Here is an 18,778-nt window from a genome sequence, read left to right as displayed (position 1 = left end):
AACCCAAGCTTAGGCCTTATCCTTTTAAAAACCTTCAAGGCGAGAGAATTCTAAGAACCAGATTTTAGACATAACAAAGTCAAGAACAAGAAAGAAAGATACTTTTTATGAAACTTTCTAGACTAGACAAAGGTATGACTTGGAAAAGGTTCATAGCTTCTTTATGGGTTTTCCTGTCCAAGAGATACAAGCACCAACCGTTTTAAATAACACAAAAAAAAAAAAAAAAAAAATGATCTCCAACAATTCACTCAATTCCTTTCTTCATATATCTTGCTGATTCAAAAGGGTTTCTCCTTGGTATCCAGTTCTTTGTTGAATCTTCATGTCATTCCTTCCCATGCAACCATAAAAGGACTGCAAATTTCTCAGCAATGGAGCTCACATATTAAAACCAAGAAAGCACCAAACAAGGAAAAACAACATGGGTTTTAGGTTCTTGTTATGTTTCTTCTTCTTTTGTATACTTGTTGGAGGTTTTGGTAAGGGAGCTCTGGGTCTATCCTGCAACTGGGGAACACGTTCATCACACCCACTCCCACCAAACATAGTGGTGAAGCTCATGAAAGAAAATGGATTCACTAAGGTGAAGCTATTCGAAGCCGATGCTCCGGCCCTGGAGGCTCTTGGGAAGTCTAATATTGAGGTCATGGTTGGCATACCAAATGACCTCTTGGCACCACTGGCAAGCAATGTCCAAGCTGCTGTCAACTGGGTGTCACAGAATGTTTCTTACTACATTTCCAAATATGGGACTAATATAAGGTAAAATAACCTCTTAGGCCTTCCATATAGGCTTCTGCCACTATTTCTCATCCTAATATTGTTTTGTTTTTTTGTACTTCTGTATTTCAAGACATGTAGCAGTGGGCAATGAACCTTTCTTGAAGGACTACAAGGATCGATTTGTCAATACTACATTTCCAGCTCTCCAGAACATTCAGGCAGCGCTGATAAAAGCCGGCCTCGGCAGAGATGTGAAGGTAACAGTCCCACTAAATGCTGATGTATACGAAAGTGACAATGATCTACCATCAAATGGAAATTTTAGGCCTGATCTCCATGACTTAATGATGTCCATCATCAAATTCCTTAGTGACAATGGTGGTCCTCTCACTGTCAACATCTACCCATTCCTTAGCCTTTATGCTGACGCCAATTTCCCCTCAGAATTTGCCTTCTTCAATGGGAACGCTGCCCCGGTTGTAGATGGTTCGATCTCCTATACCAACGTCTTCGACGCAAACTTTGATACCCTCATTTCAGCTCTTGAAAAGAATGGTTTTGGATCAATGCCTGTCATTGTTGGGGAGGTTGGATGGCCAACGGATGGCGATCCTAACGCGAACTTACAGTACGCGCAAAGGTTCAATCAAGGGTTACTCAAACGTATACTTCAAAACCAAGGCACCCCAAAACGCAAAAACGCTCCAGAGGTTTACTTCTTTGCACTGATTGATGAGGACATGAAGAGCGTAGAGCCTGGGAAATTTGAGAGGCATTGGGGTATTTTCAACTATGATGGGACTATCAAGTACAACCTGAATGTAGGAAATGGACGAAATCTAGTAGCAGCGAAAGGCGTCAGGTATTTAGCGAGGCAATGGTGTGTAATGTCACCTGCAGCAAGCATTACAGACCCCCAATTGTCACAGAACATCGATTCTGCTTGCACGTATGCGGACTGCACAAGTCTTGGATATGGTTCCTCTTGTGGCATGCTTGATGCCAAGAGCAATGTATCTTATGCTTTTAATGCCTACTACCAGACACTGGACCAGCGAAAAGATGCATGTTCGTTCAATAATATGTCAGTCCTTACAACCTTGAATCCATCTCAAGGTACTTGCCTATTCAAGATCATGATTGATCTTGGAAAGCATGAGAAGAAGGTTTCATCAGCTGGAAGGGAGCAGAACTTGGTTATGGCTGTGACTCTCATTTTCGGGTTGATACTGATGCTTTGTGGTTTCTACTGAACGGTGACAGAAAACGATTTTCGAATATATTTAAGTGATAATATTAATTTTTCAAACAGTTATTTATTTCTTCCTAGTCTTGGAGCTACATAAATGAAAGGAGAGAGTATCAAACTAGAATGAAAGATGAGTTACATGGTGAAGATCCAATTCTGACATATAGAGATCTCTGGCTCATTGATCATTATCCAGCAAGTATGGCATCTCCTTCAGTTGTAAACCATGTACTTGGGTGTTGCACTAAACTTCTGGTAGCCCTTAATGACCTTGTTTACTGCATCAAGAAAGTCTTTTTCTGTAACTGTCTTCCTGCGTGCTCTAATGGCAAACATCCCAGCCTCGGTGCATACACTCCTAATATCAGCTCCTGTACAGAATAAACAATTTAAAATGAAAGAGATGAAATCAATATGCATACACAAGTTCAATACAAATCATGAGATTTGCTTCATTGTATCATTTCCTTGATCACAACAAAATAGCATGAATTGTTTTCACAAATAAGTATATATACCAGTGGAATTAGGACAAAAACGTGCGAGAAGCTCAAACCGAATGTCCCTTTCGCAGTTCATTGTTCGAGTATGGATCTTGAAAATCTGTGTTCTGCTCTCCAAATCAGGCAGCCCAAACTCAACCTTGCGATCTAGCCTCCCTGGACGTAGTAGTGCGGGGTCCAGTGTATCAGGTCTGCAAATAATGACATGTCAGAATTACTATCCTAATATAGGTTGGATATTAAAAAACTTACTTGGAAAACTGCAGCGAAGACAGATTAAAAACTTTAGAAATGTAGAGAAAAAAAGGCTAAAATCTCCAGAGCCATAAATGTGCTCAACCTTAGAAGTTGGGGTGGGGCGGGACACTTTCTTCGTTCTGTTTCTTAGGTAGCAGCGACAAATGGACACAAATGTAAATACTTAGAAAAATTTACCTGTTTGTTGCCATTAAAACTTTGATGTTTCCTCGAGCATCGAATCCATCAAGCTGATTCACAATTTCAAGCATGGTGCGTTGAACCTCATTATCTCCACCCACACCATCATCAAAACGTGCACCGCCTATGGCATCAACTTCATCGAAGAACACAATACAAGCTTTTTTTGAGCGTGCCATCTGCAATTAACCCAAATGATGGTTGATAAGAGTAACAAACATGGATATATGTAAATTACAAAATTTCCAAACATCATGGCTCTCAAAGACCTGGAAAAGCTCTCGAACCATGCGGGCCCCTTCACCAACATATTTCTGAACTAGTTCACTACCAATAACACGGATAAAGCATGCATCAGTTCTGTTGGCTACTGCTCTGGCTAAAAGTGTTTTGCCTGTTCCAGGAGGACCATAGCATAGTACACCCTTCGGAGGATCAATACCAAGCTTCACAAATTTCTCTGGATGCAGCATGGGAAGCTCAACAACCTATAACAGAAAGTATACCAACTATCAGACTAAAAAGAAATATGAAGATATTTCCCTTTATATCTAAGTGTGATAATTGATAAACCATCAAAAGTTATATACGCACTTCTCGCATTCTTTCAATCTGCTCTTTACATCCACCAACATCATTATATGTTACATCCGGCTTTTCTTCTACAGTCATCATTGTCACACTTGGATCAATTTTCGGAGGCAAAGGGATTTGAATCTGATATTTACTTCGATCGACCCTGCAATGGTAGATTGGTAGCAACACGCCAACAACTCTTTGGTAAAACAATGGAACTTTAGTATGTACACAGAAAAATGAAGTTTGATATGGAAAGCCTCGATAAGTAACGCTTGTCAGGTTTAGGTAAGGCACAAACAAATAACAACAGGTGTGCCATAGGTTTTCCTGGTGCAACATAATTCGAAAGGGCATCACAACACATCCATTCACCTTTGCTGGACAGCGCAAAATACACTCCATATTGTAGATGTTACTGTATTGGCGGCTTAGATTCAAAAATAAAATTACGGTGTCCACCATAAAACCATTATGTCCTTCCATTTTCTTAAGAATTAAAACCTCATCAATTGATTTGAACAATTCATTATATTAAACTTATTTGACTCAGCAGCACAAATGACATTCTTAGACAATAGTCGAACATAATTGACTCTTATAGAGAATTTGCTCCTGAGTTTTCAGATGTTTGTTACATTGAAGACATAGATGTGGATCCATATCAATAATTCCTATGCAACATTCATGCATTACTTCTATATCCAAGAATAAAACAAAAAAGATGTCTGATTACATGGATTGCTCATTCAAGGTGATAATGTACAGCACAAAATGCCATAGAACAAAAATGGAGGGAAGAGAAAGTCTACCCAACACGCATGCCTTCTTCTATATCTGTAGGAGAAACTTTGTCGCCCAGCCCAACCACAAACTATGATCACAATCAAAAGCAAAGAAAATGTTAGACTAGCTTATCCGAAAAGAGCTCATGAAGGGTTGATGTACATAAAGGATGTGTGATAAGCCTAGACTCACATTGACAGGATGGATAAATATCGATATAAATCTTCAAAACGACTAAACAAAGACATTCATTATCATTTATCAATCAATAAATTCCTGCTTCATACCTATTATCTTAAAAACAACAGAGGCAAGACATGCTTATGCTCTATGATTTCATAACTATTTCTGAAAGCATTAGAAAAGACATACCTTCGCAATTTGCTTAACATTAATGACATGCTTGGCATCCTCAGTATTTGGGTTGATTATCTTTGTGCATCTTGCAACCTATTGTAGCACATAATTTTTCAACTTAACCCTAGGAGTTCTCAAAACAAATCCCTTCACACACACACACAACTCAAAAGTTGTAAGTCAAACCTGAAGTGGTTGTTCCTCTTGCATCATTTGCTTATCAGAAACGAGATCCCACTGGCTCGGTACAGCTAGACCAGTATCAGATTCCTTGATCCCTGTTGAACCAAACAAAGGCCAACAATGTGCATTCATAAGGGACCATTACACAACCAAATGAGATCTTGTGGCTTAATTCTTAAAACAAGAACGCATGAGATACTGCGAACAAGATACAAATATTTTCGTTAAAGAAAAGCAATACAATTCTAAAAGTAATAAAAAAATTATAGGATCTCAAAAGAAAATTCATATTAACCTAGTAGCGAATATACTTGTAATAAAACTCGACGACTAGTACTAGCCGCTAACATTAGAACAAGGAAAACATACCGCAAAGGTCGTTGATTTTCTTCGCGTATTCCTTGATTTCCTTCTCCTCCTTTTTAATGCTATTAGAGTATGGCCATAAACCCTACATTTCGAATTGAAACCCATTTTATCAAGTAGCAAGACCAATTGAACTAGCTTCTGATAATTAAAGTAGAGAAGACGCCATTGTGAATCGCAAGAAGAGAAGATGAAAAAAAAATTAAGATAATGTACATAGGTTTTCAGTTGTGCTATGTCGTCTTCGTCGAGAGGACGAGGGTTCTTCTCGTCTTCCGCCATGAGCGCAATCGTCGACCGATTGGTTCCGAGATTACTGTTCTTTTAAGCAGAATGCTACAGCGTGAAAGTGTTTTCAGATGATTTTATTGGGACTGTTGTCCCCTTCAGCAAGAAAGCATTTGCCTTCTTTTTATTGGCTACAATATAAATTGGGCCTGATTTTTATTGGAAAGCTGGCCCAAGTTGACTGAAATGGGCTTGATGTTCTAGCCGGGTGATGAAGACTGAGATTCTCATATATTTCACCGAGATTGATATCTCCTAGTATTATTGAATTTGCTATTACCATTATAGTAGGAGGATATTTAGTTTTAATTCTTTCCGTTGTAAGGCTGATTTTTAGGAGTAAATTCTATTTAATTACTATAATTATTAGGAATAGTTCACCACAGCTATTAGAATTAGTTTTGGTTGGTTGGCTATAAAAGCCACGTTGTAGACAAAATAGAAATATCAATAAAATTAAACAAAAATCGAAACTTGTTATCAAAATCGAGAGTTTTCTCTCAATCTAACATTGTTCTTAATTCTCTTAAGATCAAGGTATTCATCATTGGTGCTTTAATTGAGAGGTTCCTTTGAATGACAATAGATGAGGAACGGCTCGATTCATTGGAGAACAAGTTGCAGGCTTTACGCCTCCAGCTTCAAACCGGAACTTAAGATTTTCATCAACAGTTGGCATGCTTTGAAAAGGTGATCGCTGCTAGCTGTAAGGGATGGCATCGACGTACCCGTCGTCACTCCCATGCCAGTTATTCTGGGTCATCCACTGATTCGCAAGCTCACTCTTCATCTAAGAAAGAAGAGTTAAACGTTGATGCTGCAACACATCTTTTCATTGAAGAAAAAGAGGAAGAATTGAGCTGGAAATATGTTGATTTAGAGATTAATGAACTCGCAGCCCCGATATTCGGTGACTATCCTGAGGAAGAAGATCTGCAAGAGATCATGAAAGAAATAATGGAGGAGAACTCATCCCCGGATAATGGAGCATTTGCCTTCTTTTTATTGGCTTTTATTTCCTTGAGTTGTACAATGGGCCTAATTGTTATTGGAAAGCTGACCCAAGTTGACTGGAATGGGCTTGATTTACAAGAAAGCTGGCCGGAACTGATTGCATTGTGTTAGGCCCCATTTCGTGCAGCTTCACTAGAGGCTGTAAACTGTAAAGTGAGCCAGCAGGGCCCACTCTAAACGGGCTATAAGCAGCCCATAAGATTAGTAAAAAAATCGCATAATTCATCAAAATCGTAACTCTTTTTTTTACTAAGTGTGCAAATTATTTGCAAATCTCGTTATTTGAGAAGTTTTCAAGACAGCGCACCTCAATGTCATAATTGTTACTTCAAGGTTGTTGTCTGCATCCAAAAAAAAGTCATATCTCATTACTCACACTATTGTTTTGGCATTGTCATTGTGTTCGATTCTGGATTTTATTTTCTTGTACTGTTTTTGGTGTTGAATCCTCCTGACGTAATTGTCCTCTGGTTATTATTTTAATATAAGTGTACTTATTCTTAAAAAAAATTAATTTAAAATACATTAAGATAGAAAATTAATTAATTAATTATTGATTATGAGTATGCCCCCTCTGGGGATAATTAATGCTGGGCTTTGCCCCGAGTGTGAGAGTACTTGATACTTGATTGTGAGTTTGTGACGTGTTAAAATGACAGGGCAATTAATAGTGTCATGTGGGGGAGTGAGGTTTGTGTTTGTGTCCCAGTACGTGCCTTAATGACAAAGATTGTGAATTATTATTATCAAAGAAGATTTAGAGTGGTCACTGCTGAGAGACCGGCTAATTAGTAGTTTTGATTGGTACTGGCCTTTCCTTTTCGGCTTTCAAGCGAATATATAGAAGACTAAGGAGAGCTTGATAGTGAAGAAATGAATCTTGTGTGTCAATTAAAGAAAGACGCTTGACATTATAATTGATTCAAAGTAGGCAGATAAGGTGTTCGACGATTTTACTGAATAGGCAGGCAGGCGGGTAGGCCGTAGGCAGGCATATGCTCCCAACGCAGATATATAAGACCACGATATGTCTTGATTCAAAGCAAGTCCAATGTGCAAGCTGTACAAACGCGCTTTAAAAATGTCTCTCCATCTCTTTAGCCTTTATTGCTTTTGAAAAAGTGCTATTGATTGTTCATTTGTTCTACACATGCTAACTCTCTAGACATTATTAGTAACTTCTCCTTCTAATCAAGGTCAATATCAATATGTGCAAAAAGTTGCAACCATCCGGAATGGGCGGGGCTCTAATTCCGATTTTTTTATGAAAATGACATATTAGAGTTTATGAGTTAGACATTAGTGTTTATAGTTTGAGTTGAGGGTTTATGGATTAATTTTTAGTGTTTAGGGTTTAAAATTAAGTATTTAGAAAAAATTTTCCCAAAATATATTATATTATAACATTATGAATACTAAAATACTCAATAAAATATTAGAGTTTAGGAATTAGACATTAGTGTTTATGGTTTAGAGTTAAGGGTTTAGGGCTTAATTTTTAGTGTTTAGGTTTTAAAATTAATTATTTAGAATTTTTTTCCTAAAATATATTATACTATAACATTATGAACATCCTCAATAACATATTTTAATTCATGATTTAACATAATTTTGAAGGAGAATTGGAACCCTATCCCTAAAAACACTATCCCATACGAATGGAGTGCCAGTGCCGGCAAACAGTGGAATCAATGACCGTCAGATATTCTTTTTGAAATAAAAATCAATGTAGGTCTCACACTTAAAAACATATCTGACGGTTGCAATGGAAACTGTTGGGTGCCCTTAATTCTATCCCATATTGTTTAGAGTCTAGAATTTTGCCCACCTTAACTGGCAGTCTCGTCATTTTCTTCATTAACATTTTGAGCTTTACTGCCTATTTGAAATGGCAGAGATCGTCTGCAATTCATTTGTATGCAGTGCAAGACTTGAAGAGTCTGTGCTCTTTTAAGTGCGTTATGGGTGTCCGAATACTTAAAAAGTCTCATTTTGAAAAAATGGATGATGACTTTGTAATAAAAAATCTTTTGATGCTAAAAATGAACGACTCATACCTTTCGATGATGAAAAATATAATTAATCCTATTGAAATTACAATAACAAAATCAGCAAATATCCTTCTCCTATTTCAATGTGCACTCTTAAACTTTCCATTCAATTTGAGAGATTACATCAACCACCTCTTTATGATATGAATAATTACATTAATTATTTTATTTTCAATATTATTAAAAATACACCGACACTATATATATATATATATGCTTTCTTTTATTAGTATTATTTTTTTATGACCACGCTTTATGGACATTATATAGTGACAATTAATTACCATTCCGGAAAGAAGCAAAAGAAAAGCAGATTCCGAAACTCTAGTGCGATAAAATATGCCAAAGTTTTGAAAGTGACAAATAAAAATTTAGAATCACGTGGTACACCTTTCAAACCGTTAATGAAATCTTGTAGAATTTATGATGTTAAATATATCTTCCTGATGAATCTATTGAGTGTTTCGATTTAAATTTTCAGTAGTACTAGGTAGCTCATATAGTGATAGTTCATGGGAGTCCAAATCTTTTAAATGAAATTTTAACATGTTTTAACTCTCAAAATATATGTTAGATTTTTAAAAAATTACATATTTAAAATCAGCGTATAAAGCTATTTCTAATTAGATTTATTGTCGATTAGTTTCATAAAGTAAATTTTAATTCTTTTGTTTTTTTCAATGAAATTTCTTAATTCCATTGTTTTTTTCAATAGAATTTTCAAAAAGATAATGCTAGAGACCCCTAAAAGTCCTTCAAATCTATGTGGTATTAGAACCATTGATTAAAAACAAACATGTAGGGCTCACTTCACATCCAACACTCCACATTAAATGAGGGTCTTTTGGATCACTTTTTGAGGGTCTCAAGTATTATCATTTTCAAAAACAACGAATTCAAAACAAAAATAATGAATTCTAGATTGTATTTTAAAAAACAATAGAATCTATATTAAAATAATAAATTTTGGACAATAAATTCTGGGATAAAAGAGTAAAAATAAAACCATTTCATTTATTAAATCAATGGAATAAACATGTTGGACTCTCATGGACTATCAAACTGATGAACTACATGTTATTTTGGTTAAATTCCACACTCTAGACAATTACATAGTCCCCAGATCCCCCTACCAGGCACAGCATACCCCACTTGGACACACCAGTCACCACACCCTCTTAAAAACCTTCAACTGCCATCTAATCCCTGTCTTCAATACACACACATCTCTTTCTCTTTATTACAACCCACCCAATTCCAAACCCATGTTGAGTTCTGTGACCATTTCTTCAAATCCATAATGGTAATGGTCTCAACAAAAATGTCCAAATTCAGTTCCTCTCTTTCATTCTTCTTGCTCCTACTAACAATTCTTTCATTTTCCACTCCAAAATCAAATGCTATTTCCAGTATCGACTCATTGCAGAGTGAGTGCTTAACTGTGCCTGCATCAGAGTTTGTAGGCTCATTGAGGGATACTATTGACACTATCCAAAAAGTGACCTCTGTTGTCTCCAATGTTGGCAATTTTCTTGGTAACTTCAGGCTCACTAATGCAATAAACGACTGTCTCGATCTGCTTGATTTCTCTGCTGATGTTTTGGACTGGTCTCTCTCTGCTTCCAAACCTAACACAAAAGGTACTAATTACCAGTCTTTTTCAGCTTAATATGCTTACCGGACAGCTGGGTCAGCTAACTAGGGCTTCCAACGCAGTCCGTTCCACATTGACGATAGGTAATATCGGGTCGTACGGGAAATAAGATCAAAACTTCTGGGCGTGAAGGTTGAACTTACAACCTCCCGCATTTGTAACAAGTTACCACAATCAACTTCACCATTCCGACCAAAGCTTCTTTGTTTACTAATTACTTCTCCCTTACTTTCTTTTAGTGGAACCTGATCTTGCACAATTTGAATCTTTTGCAGGCAAAGATAACAGCACAGGCGATTTGGGTTCTGATCTAAAGACCTGGATAAGTGCTGCACTGGCAAACCAAGAGACATGCATTGATGGGTTTGAAGGTACAAACAGCAATGTCAAGACTCTGGTTGCAGGTAGTTTGGGTCAAATTACTTCACTGGTTCAAGACCTACTAACAATGGTCCATACACCTCCCAAACCCAACTCCATTGGCAGAGCCAAAACAGAGCACAAGTTCCCTTCATGGTTCAAATATCAAGACCAGAAACTGTTGCAAGTGAAAGGCAACATAACAGCTGATGCAATAGTAGCTAAAGATGGTACTGGAAATTACACTAAAATAGAGGACGCCATAGCAGCTGCTCCAGACAACAGCTTGAGAAGATTTGTGATATATGTTAAGAGGGGTGTGTATAAAGAATATGTGGAGATCAAGAAGAATAAGTGGAATGTTGTGATGATTGGAGATGGCATGGATGTTACAGTCATAACCGGCAACCGTAGCGTTATTGATAATTACACAACATTTCGTTCAGCAACATTTGGTAAGTAATATATTTCTCAGTGGTATTTTTTTTATAAAAAAAAAGATCATTTGGTAAGTGGTAGTAATTTGAATCTCTCATGAAAAAAATTTGAAGTAAAATTTGGTTTCAATGCACTTGAATTTCACAATAAATTGTTGCTTGCTGGAGTTCTTCTTGGACCACAGTGATAGGTATTGATATGGCTACTTCTATTTCAATGAATATAGGTTTTAGTTCTTTATGAACATTGTCATTGATATAGTATGGTACGGTGGTACCTATTCATTTAGTCTTTATTGTTCATTGTGTGCTATAATGCTAACATCTTGGTTTTTGTTATAAAAAATGCTAAGAATCGCAATATTTTTTGTCACAGTTATCCCAAATATTTAGATGGTATGATCCATGTGAAATCATGCGTTCCACATGATTCATATGAAATCATTTACATTCATATCAGTATTTGAGATAGTTGTAGGCAAAAAAAATATTGGGATCCGTAAGATCCATTATATAGTGAATGAAATCCCAATCCAATTGGGTTTTCTCTTGGATCATTGGTTTCTTGGTGTATTGGGCTTATACTCAATTATAGATAGACCCAGCACATGAGAAACTTAATAACTTGTGCACTCCATTTTTTAAGTGTTTTCAAAAGTGTAATGGCAAGTGAGGTCCACTGTTTTGGGTTCCACATGTGTCAAATCAATTGTGAGATTGAGACGCGTAAATTAATATAACTCGCGGGTATCCGCATAAGAGAATTTTTTTTATATATATATATATATATATATAGTAGTGTTTCAACATTTTTGCATAAAATGGCATTACAGAAGCTGCTTATACGTCAAGCAAGTGTTTTCACCAAAAATTTCATTTTGGTATTTGCAGCTGTGAGCGGGAGAGGATTTATAGCACGAGACATTACATTCGAGAACACTGCAGGACCCCAAAAGCACCAAGCCGTGGCGCTCCGATCAGACTCCGATCTCTCCGTCTTCTATAGATGTGCAATTAAGGGCTATCAAGACACTCTCTATACACACACAATGCGGCAATTTTACAGAGAATGTCGCATATTTGGCACGGTCGACTTCATCTTTGGCGATGCCACTGCTGTTTTCCAGAACTGCCAAATACTGGCCAAAACAGGCTTGCCTAACCAAAAAAATACCATCACAGCCCATGGACGCAAAGACCCGAATGAGCCCACTGGGTTCTCCTTTCAGTTTTGTAACTTCACTGGTGATTCGGACCTCTTACCTTTCAAGAACTCGACAGAGACTTATCTGGGTAGGCCATGGAAGTTGTATTCAAGGACTGTTATATTACAGTCTTACATGAGTGATGTTATAAGGCCGAGAGGGTGGCTTGAGTGGAATGAGACCTTTGCCTTGGACACTTTGTACTACGGTGAGTTCGGGAATTATGGGCCTGGATCTGGGCCTGGTAGACGGGTCAATTGGCCGGGCTACCATGCGTTTAATGACTCGGCCCAGGCTAGTAACTATACAGTGACCCAGTTTATTAAGGGGAACTTATGGTTGCCCTCAACAGGGGTTACATACACAGCGGGATTGACAGTGTAAGCATAAGATGAAAATTCTCATACTACTTTTCTTAGTTGCGGAAGCCAATGTGGTGGGGTTTTTTTTGAGTTACTAGTTCTTTTTTTTAAATATAAATACTTAAATTTGTTGATTATTCAATTTTTTGTTTTAAAAAAAATTGTTTAATGATCAAAGTGAGTATTATTATTAGGCCTGTATATGGTGGATAAATAAATTGATTGGTAGTCATAATTACAAAATGACTTATGAAATCTCAAAAGTCAGAGAGAAGGATATTTATGTGCCATTGAATCAAAGTATTTCTAGTCGCCTCCTATTTGTCTAAAGTTTATCTCATAGTACAAATCCGAGGAGGAGGATGAGGAGGAGGAGCAACCTTTTATATTATGTCCTTTTAGTTTTTTTGTTGGTTTGTAGATCTAGTCTACAATCTAGTTCTATTCAATAAGAAATACGCAAGGTTTCTTTACCATACGATTTTACATGGAGATGAAATTTGGTTCTTTTCATCCATTCATATGTTGTGGATTCTTCACAACACCAGTTCTATTGGTGTGTTCCAGTGACACATATTTGATGCACAATGATGGAGCTTTTAGATCTGGTGGAGATAAATATTTCTCGATGAAGGGAAAACCAAGAATCTTGATCCAATCCATGTGTGTACTTTTTGCTTTATGTTTTTGTTTAGTTTATCCAGGTTTTTCATGGGATAGGGTTATTCGGGTATATCTTAATTGATGCAGTCGCGGACTAGTTTTATGTGGACTGGGATAAAAAACAAGGGTCTTTGACCCATGTTTACTAAAAGGGTCATATCTTTCAGCATAAGTGTTTGTTTTAGGCCCACAACATATCAAATCGAAGCTATTTTTGCAACCGTTGATGTGGTCTTAATCGATTTACCATTAAGGAAGATTTCGGACCCCACTTTAAGGCCTTTTCATGTAGTTTCGGGCACTTTTGTGATTTCGCCCATATTTATGCGTTTTTCCTTAAGTATGTGATTTCTTTTCATTTTTACTTACTTTCTTTGAGACAATTAGGGTTTCTTGTGACTACTTGAGGTTGTAAAATCTCATTACCATTGAATTATTGAATGAAATAATAGAGAGGTTTCTCTTATTCCCTACATTTTTTCAATTCTATGTGAGTTGAATTGTAGAAGCTGTTTCAACATTAGTTCTTTATTGTCGATCACATTCCGCATCATTGGTGTTTTCTGATGTTAATCTGGCGTTTGTTCTTCAGCTTTGTAATTCCTTTGCTAGGGTTTGTAAATTCCTAGGTTGTTAACGTGACTTTTTTGATAAGCAACAGGATGAAATATATATAAAAAGAAGGCAGAAATAGTACAACAAGGCATCTATTTGGGTGACCTGAAAAAGTAGGAGAATAAGAATACTAATTGGAGAAAATAAAGTTAGAACCATAATAGAAAATCAGAGCTTCTCTTGATACCTTCTTTTGTTAACAGGTCTGCTAAATCATTCCTTCCCCTTAGAGTGTGCTGCAAGGAGATGCTTTTTACTTTATGTTTTAGTAGGATAATTGAGTTTGCTATTTGGCCAAGTTTCCATTGAGGATCACATTCTTCAGCTGCCCACTGACTGCATTAAGGGAGTCAGACTCAATAATGACACTCAGTGGCAGACCCACAACAGAGTCACTGGGGGCACGGGCCCCCAGTCAGTTAAAATTTTTTTCACTAAATATACCCTACATTCTTAACAATTTACCACTAAGGCCCCCAATAAAAAAATAAAAGGGCCCCATTACACACACTTAACCCACTAACTAAGACCCAACCCAACTCTCACTCACACACTTAGCCCATTAACTAAGACCCAACCCAATTAACTAAGACCCAACCCAACTCTCACTTACACACTTAGCCCATTAACTAAGACCCAACCCAATCCAACTCTCATTTATATTTATTGTTTATATTTATAAGTCGATTACATAAAGAACCCAAAAAAAAATTCCGGGGGCGCTGCCCCAGGACCCCCGCATCATTTTTGTGCCCCCGGTAACTTCAATTCCTGGGTCCGCCACTGATGACACTCCTCCCAGTTAGCGAAGGACTTGAGGCTGTTAATTCCAGTGCTCTGTAGATTGCCCTCAACTTCGCTTCATTTGATTAGTACACCCCAATACTACATGAGAATAAGCAAGCCATTGAACCCAAAGAGTCCCTCAGAACTCCTCTTATTCCATCCCTGCTTGGTTTTCCAAGTGTTGACCCATCAACATTCCATTTCATTATGTCACCATGAGGGAGAATCCAGTGTATTTGGGGTTGATATCTTATAGGTCTTTGATTACCCCAATTCCGGACACATTCAACATTGTGTTGAAGTTGTAGGCTAGTGTATGTGAAATGTGGATCTAAAGATATTGCCCACCTTTGCAGCCTGACAAAGAGCATAGGTAGCAACGAGACCCAATCCACCACCTTTCCTCTGAAGATTGCATCGTTTCGTTCTTTCCATATCGACCAGACCACAACGTAGAACAATAATACCCATAGTCTTGTCTGCAAAGCACCTTTGTCTACCATGCTACACCACTGTTCGTTAGGTATAACATTTGCTATTATGGAATGAAACGCTGTGTTTAAACTCTTTTCAAAAAAAATTTAAATATCAAAGCCTTCCTATGATTGCAAATTACCTTTTTTTTTAAACTTAAATCTCTTTCTTAGGATATCTTTTTTTTTATCAATCCTTTGTGCCTGTGGTAATATTATACATTTATATTTTGTATTAAAATTAAATCCCTTACAAATTACCTTAGTCCCTTCGTCTTTAAAATACATTTTGAATGAAATCCCGCGCAAGCATGGGCCAAAACACTAGTTGAAGAAAATAATGTATTGTGGCGTAGGGTAATGCAACTAACCGAGTCTTTTTGAAGAAATATAATTAGTTAAGGTTCGAATAATCACGTCTGTTCCATTACTCCTATCCAGCAAAAACAAAGCTGTATAGCCATACTTTCAATACTTACATATAATAACATGAATATAAATAACGTAGGCATAATAATGAAAGAATCAAACTAACATTTGATAAAAATTAAAAACACTACAATCCACCAGAAATTTACGAGAAAACTCTCTAGGTTTTTGATATACTCGATAGAATGATAGATAATGTCCACTAGGGCCGGTTACAATCCTAGTATAAACCAAAACGTAAAATACAAAGTTACAAAAATACCCTTAAAACAGAAAATGACTTGTTTGAGACCCGAAACGATGAAATTTGACAAAACGAGGGTGGGGCTAGCGGCCAAGCCCTGGTTCAATTTAGATTTTCGTTTCGCTTCAGCCAATCAAATTTCATAAAAATCCAATAACGTTGCAAAATTTTCTAGTTGGGCAAAACCACGTTCAAAATTAATTTCTACTAGTTGATAAAAATTGTAATTAACTGCAGTTTTCTGCTTTGCTTATTTCAGCCCTCTATCAATAAATTAAATGAGAAAAATATTAATTTATAGTGGTATTGGTATCTGATGTTAATTATCGATATGGTGTATCAGAACCAATAAAATTAAGAAAATTTATAGATTATGATGCCAAATCATGGATAGTCTACATTTTAAAGTCCAACCAAATATAATAAAATTTGTGAATTATGCATTAGGAAGTCAAAATCAAATACACAAAAACAAGTGGCTATAAATAATCAACTTTGAAGGATCACAAACATGTGAAATTTTGGCAGTTGCACAAACAAGTTTAGAATGAAACTTTTGACTTAATTTGTCTCGTCTATTTTCACAAGATAAAATGTCAAGTTGCACAAGTCGATTGTCTCAAAGGGGGAAAAAAAAATCTTATTCTCAAAAAAATAATAATCTCGAAATGTAATTTTTTAAGTGGATGTTTGGCAAATAATTGAGACCGACAAAATTTGCAGGGCCTTAATATATATATATTGAAATTCTCACATGCAAACGACCTATATGGACTTCCGCATCCAACAACTATAAAAATGGATTGAAACAGTGAGTTTGGTCTTGTATTAAAATGGTAGCTCTTGATTTATGTGAAAAAGCGGGGTCCATGAACAATAATATTTAGTTTACCAAAAAAAAAAAAACAATAATATTTGCCGACGTCCACATGTGATTAATATATATATATGGGCGTGAAACAATTCACTAGCAACTTTAATATACGAGAATGATAGATAGCCTGGTTGGTCAGGTTATCTGCCCAGGACCTTGAGGTCCAGAGTTCTATTTTTACCAGGGGGTTTGAGATTTGGGTAGTTTTCTATGGTGGCCTTCATGCCCCTCGGGCATGACTTAACGTGTGTGTGACCTGTGAGTCTTTCAAAAAAAGCAACTTTAATATACATGTGTGTCTTAAATTTGTTGTCACTTTCGTCTACCATTTTTGACTTTATTAATGATGAATCAGTGACATTTCTAGAACTAAAGGCTTCCTATGTAGGGTTTTGTGCGTGTGCAAAGTAACAGACCAAACTAGGGTTTACTTGCATATTTTACCCTTGTGAGATTCAATGTATCACCCAAGAAATTAGTACAGATATTGACTTATGACACAAGGTAATATATATATATATATATATATATATATAGAGGAAAATAGTATTAGAGAGATTCTCTTGAAGATCATTCAGGATACGGTTGAAGATTCGTCAGCTAATTAGTTTGTGTATAATTAGGTGGTTATACATACTTCCATTGTATGTATAGATAACTGTGTTAGTTTATATAAAGCATAGTTAAAAAAAGAAGAAGAAGAAGGAAGCCTACTATTATTATTATTATTATTATTATTAAAAATAAAAACTAAAAGAACTCTTTTTTTTTTCTTTAAAAAAGAAATCCAAACTGGGAATTTAGACCCATCCTTGACACAGATAAATCAACACGACAATAGAGAAATTGAAACTGAGAAAAACAACGATCCAACACACAAGATTTACGTGGAAAACCTCCAAGCACGGAGGAAAAACCACTGTCGTTGTCAAAAGACAACCAAGAGAAAATTCACTATGGAGAAAATTTATACAACCACATACCGACAATTTTCTTTCACCAAGAAACCCAAGAGATTACGTAAGCCTCAATCTAGCCTATATCTCTAACACCCTACATCCTGAATCTCTTACCGACAAAAATCTAGGCTAAACCCGAGAGATACACCATAAAGTTATCACCCTTTGCTCTCTCTCAACACAAACCTTTGATTTCTCTCTACCACAAACTCCGCTTCAGCACCATACCCGGCAATAGCACAACCTTCCCATGGCAGCACAGCCTCCTGCTGCGCTGCCCTCACGGCTCTGCTCAGCTCTCTCGGCACTTCAACGAAGCAGCACACACTTTACAAACAACTCTCCCCTTTTATGGTAAAGCATCTTGCCGTGTACCACAAGCAAAGGGAAATCAAAAACCAATTAAAACTCCTCTTTAATTCATTCACAAATTCAATACCAATTTGTTTCATAATTTATTTCCTTCACGTGGTCCCACACATGTCTAACAAAGTCATGCCAAAATAAACATTAATTTTTTAATCAATTTCAACATAAACACCCTCTAATTCTTGTTTAACATTTATATATTAAATGTGAGTAAGTGATCTTGTGTCACTGTTTGGGTGATGTGAAATAAGAAAAAGAAAATTACCGAAAAGGTCCTAGCCCAATGGTTACTCTGTGGTCCCTCGACTAAGTTTTTTTTTTGGAAGGGATCCCTGGGCTAATTTTAAACCCGGATTTGATTGCTACGGCTTGCACCATGACGACATGCACTTTAGTCTGGGTTGAAGTTCGTTCGGATAAATAGGCCGAAACCCATGAGAAGTAGGCTGCACGGTTCACGGAACCAGGGAACCCATGAGAAATGTCTCAGCTAGTTTCGAATTCTCGACTTCAACCACCTTTAATCCTCAAGTCTGGAGAGATAATCAGTTCGGCTACCTCCCAATTGTTGTGAAATAAGAACTAATTTTGCAAAAAAAAAAAAAAAATCTTTACTATCACTTTCCCCATATCTTCATGTGGCTCCCTGTGACTGATATAAAAAAAAAATGTGGTTTCCCTGTGAAGTGGGGAAAAAGAAGATTTTTATGCAGACACAATGTAATTGATCCTTTTTGTTTTTTTCTTCTACATTTCAAAGTAAAGCCCACCACCAGGCCACCACCGTCACTAAATCCAACACTACTTCCCT

At 36.7% G+C, this 18,778-nt stretch overlaps 3 protein-coding genes across 3 annotated transcripts; 2 read left to right on the top strand and 1 right to left on the bottom strand.

Moving 5' to 3' along the window:
- Window positions 1–344: 344 nt before the first annotated feature.
- Window positions 345–2,035, top strand: LOC119993613 (glucan endo-1,3-beta-glucosidase 5). Its single transcript, XM_038840808.1, has 2 exons — window positions 345–765; window positions 857–2,035. The coding sequence occupies exons 1-2, from the start codon at window positions 425–427 to the stop codon at window positions 1,977–1,979; spliced, it is 1,464 nt and encodes a 487-aa protein (XP_038696736.1). The 5' UTR covers window positions 345–424; the 3' UTR covers window positions 1,980–2,035.
- Window positions 2,027–5,564, bottom strand: LOC119993614 (26S proteasome regulatory subunit 7-like). The gene is made up of 10 exons (XM_038840809.1): window positions 5,401–5,564; window positions 5,188–5,269; window positions 4,822–4,913; window positions 4,651–4,728; window positions 4,305–4,366; window positions 3,511–3,655; window positions 3,186–3,404; window positions 2,914–3,095; window positions 2,494–2,669; window positions 2,027–2,346 (listed from the first exon to the last, which is right to left on the bottom strand). Exons 1-10 carry the CDS (start codon window positions 5,464–5,466, stop codon window positions 2,189–2,191), a joined length of 1,260 nt encoding a protein of 419 aa, XP_038696737.1. The 5' UTR covers window positions 5,467–5,564; the 3' UTR covers window positions 2,027–2,188.
- A 4,130-nt stretch (window positions 5,565–9,694) lies between these two features.
- On the top strand, window positions 9,695–12,749 carry LOC119993612 (pectinesterase/pectinesterase inhibitor PPE8B-like). Its single transcript, XM_038840807.1, has 3 exons — window positions 9,695–10,177; window positions 10,467–11,006; window positions 11,880–12,749. Exons 1-3 carry the CDS (start codon window positions 9,838–9,840, stop codon window positions 12,575–12,577), a joined length of 1,578 nt encoding a protein of 525 aa, XP_038696735.1. The 5' UTR covers window positions 9,695–9,837; the 3' UTR covers window positions 12,578–12,749.
- The last annotated feature ends 6,029 nt before the right edge of the window (window positions 12,750–18,778 follow it).

The sequence above is a fragment of the Tripterygium wilfordii genome, chromosome 23 (genome assembly GCF_013401445.1).
Source record: "Tripterygium wilfordii isolate XIE 37 chromosome 23, ASM1340144v1, whole genome shotgun sequence".
Taxonomy (NCBI): Eukaryota; Viridiplantae; Streptophyta; class Magnoliopsida; order Celastrales; family Celastraceae; genus Tripterygium; species Tripterygium wilfordii.
This window is presented reverse-complemented; position numbering and strand designations above follow the sequence as displayed.